Source organism: Alosa pseudoharengus, unplaced genomic scaffold (assembly GCF_046254945.1).
Source record: "Alosa pseudoharengus isolate Yale_2024_CS ecotype anadromous, Long Island Sound unplaced genomic scaffold, YU_APseudo_1.1 YU_APseudo_1.1_scf_19, whole genome shotgun sequence".
NCBI classification, from domain to species: Eukaryota; Metazoa; Chordata; class Actinopteri; order Clupeiformes; family Clupeidae; genus Alosa; species Alosa pseudoharengus.
Genome location: NW_027468657.1, coordinates 11,070,221 through 11,076,780, shown reverse-complemented (window position 1 = coordinate 11,076,780; position 6,560 = coordinate 11,070,221). Strand labels below are relative to the sequence as shown.

The following is a 6,560-nucleotide window of genomic DNA, read 5'->3' as shown; positions in this document are numbered from 1 at the left end:
TTTTACCTACTGTGTTCCTACTGAGCAAGCTCCAGACTGACATTTTGGTTTCAGTGCAAAAGACTAATCCGGTCAGTCACATTGTTTTTTTTTTTTTTTTGTCAAGTTCTCTGATGAGATGCCAGAGGCTGCAGAACAATCTGTCAAATCTATCCTGAAAAAAAGTGAATACTGAATACATTCCATATAAAAAAAGCATACCACACCCTGACAATGTGCTTCAATGGCCATCTAGAACTACTATGTTATATTAATATATACACATCCTTGATAAAAATAAGTTTACTGGAGTTCCCAATTACATGGAAAAATAATTTAAAAATCACCTAGGTAATATGTTATTAACACAAAGGCATGTTTCTGTTTCACTATTTTATGGATGCCCATTGATGTGCACCATATTTTCTTGTTTACCGAGGGAGACAGAAGAAAGACGACGCAAACACACACACACAGAGTTCAGTGTCCTAGGCAGACAAACACATACAGTCTCTCTCACACACACACACACCTCACTCACACACACACACACACACACACACACACACACACACACACACACACACACACACACACACACACACACACACACACACACACACACACACACACACACACACACACACACACACACACACACACAGAAAGACTGCCCCCCCCCACCCTGTCCTTGTCCCAAGGTAAGTGCTCATCTCACTCTCATGGGACCTGATATGTGGGATCTGTGCGTGTACACGGGCAGCAACGAGCCCCCAGTGCAGTCTTGGGGGGTGGAGGGGGGTGGTGGGGGTGGGGGATGAAGGGGGGGGGGGCTTGTGTTTCCTCTCCTCACCCCCTTTTACTGGTCAACCGTCCAACCAACCAACCTCCAAGCCCTCCTCCTCCTCCTCCTCCTCCTCCTCTCTGCTGAGCCCAGGGATGGAGGGGTGTGGGGATGAACGCACGCACGCTGCCTCAGCAGGAGCAGTTCCCGCAGCCCTTGACGCTGTTGAGGATCTCGTCCTGGAGCTTCTTGCGCTCCTCCTCCTTCTTGGAGAGCCGCTCCGCCTCGGGCTTGGCCTTGCCGCCGGACGCGTCCTCGGCGGAGTCGTTCAGCGCGCGGCTGTTCTGCGTGTTCCAGAGGTCGGCGTACAGGCTGCCTGGCGTGGCCAGCAGGGCCGAGTGACTGCCCCGCTCCCCAACCTTACCCTGGGGAGAGACAAAACACAGTTGAGGAAGGGACATGGAGAGAGAGAGAGAGAGAGAGAGAGAGAGAGAGAGAGAGAGAGAGAGAGAGAGAGAGAGAGAGAGAGAGAGAAGGGGGGGTGAAGAGAGAGAGTGAGAGAAAGACAGAAGGGGCATTGGGTGAGAAATAATTAAGGCTAATCAAGGCTAAAACATGGTCCTAATGTTGGAGACTTCACTGAGGGGGGGGGGGCATGGGCTGTGAAATAATTGGAGGCGGGGGGGGGGGGAGTGAAAGGTCATAATGTGGGAGAGAGAGACACATATAGTATATGTGACATGACATAGAGAGAGCTCAGCAAGAGAACCAGAGATGCATATGTTTGTACGCAGTGAGAGAGTGTGTGTGTGTGTGTGTGTGTGTGTATGTGTGTGTCAAACATGATGGTGACAGATAAACAGAGTGTGTTTGACCAAACAAAAAATAGACAGATAGATACTCTATTGATCCCAATGTAACGTTAAGATGTAAATTAGGAAAAAAAAAATCCATTAGGATGCCACACATGATCCATTGGGTTGGTGCACATTGCAGTGCAGAGGAGGGGGTTAACAGGTCTGTGTGTCTACATGTGTGTGCTCAACTCGTGTGTGTGTTTCAAGCAAGATAATGAGAGAGAAATGGGGGGGGGGAGGGGGGGCGGTGTATGGGTGTGTGCTTGACTCGTGTGTGTGTGTGTGTGTGTGTGCGGGTGTATGTGCGTGCGTGTGACAGTGAAAAGGATGCCTTACGATGAAAGCAAAAGTGCTACCCGACCACAAAGAACACAACAGTGGGCAGACAGACGGCCAGAGAGAGAGAGAGTGTTAGATTGGAGCGAGGGAGTGAAGGAAGTCTGTGAGAGACACAGGGAGAAAGAAAGAGAGAGAGAATGCATTTGGTTGTGAAAAAAAAAATGGAGATGGTGAGAGAAAGAAATGAAAGAAAGAAAATTAGGGAAGATAAAAAAGTGAGTGAGCACAAAGGAGAGAAAACAACAGAGAGAGAGAGAAAGATGAAATGACAGAGAAAGAGGGAGGCAGAGACTGACTAATGGAGGGAGAGAGAGAAAGGGAGACTGCATGAGAGAAAGAGAGAGAGAGAGAGAGAGCAAGTGAGACTGCATGAGAGAGAGAGAGAGAGAGCAAGTGAGACTGCATGAGAGAAAGAAGAGAGAGAGCAAGTGAGACTGCATGAGAGAAAGAGAGAGAGCAAGTGAGACTGCATGAGAGAAAGAGAGAGAGAGAGAGCAAGTGAGACTGCATGAGAGAAAGAGAGAGAGCAAGTGAAACTGCATGAGAGAAAGAAAGAGAGAGAGCAATGGAGACTGCTTGAGAGAAAGAGAGAGAGCAAGTGAAACTGCATGAGAGAAAGAAAGAGAGAGAGCAATGGAGACTGCATGAGAGAAAGAAAGAGAGAGAGAGCAAGTGAGACTGCATGAGAGAAAGAAAGAGAGAGAGAGCAAGTGAGACTGCATGAGAGAAAGAGAGTGCATGAGCGAAAGAGAGAGAGCAAGTGAGACTGCATGAGAGAAAGAGAGAGAGAGAGAGCAAGTGAGACTGCATGAGAGAAAGAGAGAGAGCAAGTGAAACTGCATGAGAGAAAGAAAGAGAGAGAGAGCAAGTGAGACTGCATGAGAGAAAGAGAGAGAGCAAGTGAGACTTCATGAGAGAGAGAGAGAGAGAGAGAGAAAGTGAGACTGCATGAGAGAAAGAAAGAGAGAGAGAGCAAGTGAGACTGCATGAGAGAAAGAAAGAGAGAGAGAGAAAGTGAGACTGCATGAGAGAAAGAGAGAGAGCAAGTGAGACTGCATGAGAGAAAGAGAGAGAGCAAGTGAGACTGCATGAGAGAGAAAGAGAGAGAGAGAGAGAGAGAGCGCAAGTGAAACTGCATGAGAGAGAGAGAGAGACTGCATGAGAGAGAGAGAGAGAGCAAGTGAGACTGCATGAGAGAGAGAGAGAGCAAGTGCAGCCCAGAAAAAGCCACACAGGCTGTGTGTGGGTGTGGCAGCAGTCTTTAAAGACTCCCGGCAACAAAACAGTCTGAGTGGCGCTCACACACTGACAGCTGATGGTGAGGCTCAGCCTGCTTTGAGGCGCTGCTACTGCCTGCCTGGGTGCGCGGGTGGTGTGGGTGTGTGTGTGTGTGTGTATGTGGTGAGGTGGGGGGTGGGTGCACGCCTTGCATCGCCTCCACGCTAGTTCACACACGCTCACTCGAGTAACAGCACTGAAAGACCTGATTGGAATTGCCATTGGTATTTATAGAACGGATTAGCCCACATTGCATTAGAAAGGTGGAAGGCACGTTGCGTTCGCCATGAATAAGGATATTTACACATGGAGATATGGCATCTTAATTGTTTTTCTCTCCTCCTCTTTCTTTTTGGAATAAACGGCATTATTTATGTCTAAAGTGAAGTTGCTTTGGGTGCTCTCCTCATGAGGGAGGGAGGGAGAGGGAGAGAGGGAAGAGAGGGAGAGAGAGAGGCAGAGATGCAGGGATGAGGGAGAGAGAGGGAGACGGAGGGATGGTGAGGAGGTGGGATGTGTAAACAGTGTTGGTTCCCTTTCCCGCCTACGCACCCAACAAGGGACACTGTCAAGTACACACGCATGCAAGAGCACACGCGCAAACACACTCACACACACACACGAACACGCGCACACACACACACGAACACGCACACACACACACACACACACGCACACACACGTGCACACGCACGCACACACACGCAGAAACAGAAGTGAGGTGCTGCCACCTCAGGATGCAGGCAAGGAACAGTTCTACTCATTATTCTAACGAGCTCAATCTCCACACACAAATGGGTGTGTGTTCTCTGTGTGTGTGTGTGTGTCTCTCTCTCTTTCTTTTACACACACACATCTGTGATAGAAGCCTTACAGTCGTATTAACTGACTGACACACACACTCAAACACACAAATGGGTGTGATAGAAGCCTTACAGTCGTATAAACAGACACACTCACACACATGAATGGGCTTCTTACTAGGTATTTTGTCAAAGGGAGGTTCAGGAGGCTTCATTTTAAAACCTGAGGACACCAGACCAGTTCTCTCCTGCCCTCCCTCTATTCTCTGTACCTCTTCCAGCACCTCTCTTTCACACACACACACACACACACACACACACACACACAAACACGCTCTTTCCATTTAATACACACATACTTACAAACATTCCTCTCTCCTAAAGAGACAGACACTCTCTTTTTAAATAACACATACACACACACTCCTGTGACCTGTTTGACAGAACACACAAACAAACACACACACATAGCTCTCTGTCCCTGCTCTGTGCTGTGCTGTGTGTGTGTGTGTGTGTGTGTGTGCGCGTGTGCGTGCGTGCGTGGAGGGTAACTGATTTTACCTCATTGAGCACGATAATCTCGTCGGCGTCCACAATAGTGGACAGTCTGTGTGCAATGAAGACAGATGTCCTGTCCTTCACCAGATCCTTCATGGAATTCAGAATGTTCTGGAGAAACAAAGAGGACAGAACTCAACAACAAGCTGTCAGTTCCGGATTTTTTATTTTTTTCCATTTTCAGACAGCGGGGTGGAAACTCGTTTCTGAAATGAAAGTTTGTCTTGGTCTTAAGCAACTGCGTGGGTGGTCAGAGTTCGAGCAATGCTGTGTAAACAAGCAGAGTTTTCCTGTGCCTCTCGATGTGTCGCGTCTGGGGCAATAACAAACATCCGAGTGACTGACAGGATTTTTATGAAGTCCACCTTTAAGATGCAAAAAGAGGTGACTGAGCAAACAGTCACCTTCTGCAATAACACTGACAGCCACCTTCCCTTCATAAAAAGTAATTGAGCTTCAGGCAAGGTGTGCAAATACATCTGAATAAAAAGGATTCAACAGAAGCACAATCGATGCAGAGTTGCATGCTGCATGAGTACACATGGCTGAGTCTCCACAGCGGGCAGAGGAGTAGTACTCAGACACAGTCATGGGGAAATGGTCAAGGCCAAATGCACTAACCCTACCAAAAAAAAGACTGACCATTTTACTCACTAGTTTTTTTGTAATAATCTCAAACAACTGAATTAAAAGCTTGGATGGTAGATCTTGCGAAAAGTAATGAACATGTAAACACACACACACACACACACACACACACACACACACACACACACACACCTCCTCTGTGATTGAGTCCAGAGAGGATGTGGCTTCATCGTACATCAGAATGGGCGGGTTCTTCAGGACTGCCCGAGCAATGGCCACCCTCTGCTTCTCTCCTCCTGAAAAACACAACCAATCAACAGACAGATCAACCTCAGCCACAAAAGAGACCAACCAATCAACAGACAGATCAACCTCAGCCACATAAGAGACCAACCAATCAACAGACAGATTAACCTTAGCCACATAAGAGACCAACCAATCAACAGACAGATCAACCTCAGCCACATAAGAGACCAACCAATCAACAGACAGATCAACCTCAGCCACATAAGAGACCAACCAATCAACAGACAGATCAACCTCAGCCACATAAGAGACCAACTAATCACACTCCTCCACAGTCATTGCAGCGGAGAGGGACCCATCACCAACATTAAACCCATTTTAACAGATCAGGTTAAAAAAAAAAGGGCCAACTGCAAAAAAACAACACATTTCAGACACTGTTATTTTGACTCTAACTGATATTGACTGAAGAGATGGTGCACCTGAGAGTTTGAGGCCCCTCTCTCCGACCTGCGTTTCGTACCCATGGGGCATCTTGAGGATGGCATCGTGGATGCCCGCCAGCTTGGCTACACTATACACGTCCTCGGTGGTGGCGTGGATGTTGCCGTACTGCAAGTTGTAGTATATCGTGTTGTGGAACAGAACTGCGTCCTGCGGGCAAAACAAACAAACACATGAGCAAAGGCGTAAACAAACAGTTTATCAGGTTTGTTTACACTCGTGGTTGGTTATATGGCATCCCCTATGTCTTATTTCTCAAAGCAGATGCACTAAAAAGCCTTTTTTAGAAGTGACTAATCCAGCACTGTTTACTGCTAATTTATTGCCCATGAATATTCAGCAATGACTTACTTGCAGATATCACCATAACTAAACACAGCACAATGAGCCTGCTGCTTGGACTAACAAAAAAAAACAGATCCATCCTCACTTGACTTGAGGTTGGGGTTTTCTGGGTGTTTCCACTACGACAGAGTGAATGTGTGTGTGTGTGTGTGTGTGAGACATAAAACATGAGAATGTGTGTGTGTGAAAGAGAAAAACAAAGAGCACATTAAAGAGAGAAAGAGAAAGAGAGAGAGAAGGAGAGAGCATAACAGAGCACCTGAGAGAGTGAAACTGTGT

At 47.2% G+C, this 6,560-nt stretch overlaps 1 protein-coding gene across 1 annotated transcript in view; it reads right to left on the bottom strand.

The window, feature by feature from the left end:
* Nucleotides 1-548: 548 nt before the first annotated feature.
* The window catches only part of abcb7 (ATP-binding cassette, sub-family B (MDR/TAP), member 7), a 48,482-nt gene continuing 42,470 nt past the window's right edge, over nucleotides 549-6,560 (bottom strand). Inside the window, exons 13-16 of the mRNA XM_076291695.1 lie at nucleotides 5,915-6,086; nucleotides 5,379-5,482; nucleotides 4,602-4,709; nucleotides 549-1,188 (exon numbers count right to left, since the gene is read on the bottom strand). Coding sequence (XP_076147810.1) covers nucleotides 955-1,188; nucleotides 4,602-4,709; nucleotides 5,379-5,482; nucleotides 5,915-6,086 — 618 coding nt within the window. The 3' untranslated portion in view covers nucleotides 549-954. The remainder of the gene's footprint in view (nucleotides 1,189-4,601; nucleotides 4,710-5,378; nucleotides 5,483-5,914; nucleotides 6,087-6,560) is intronic.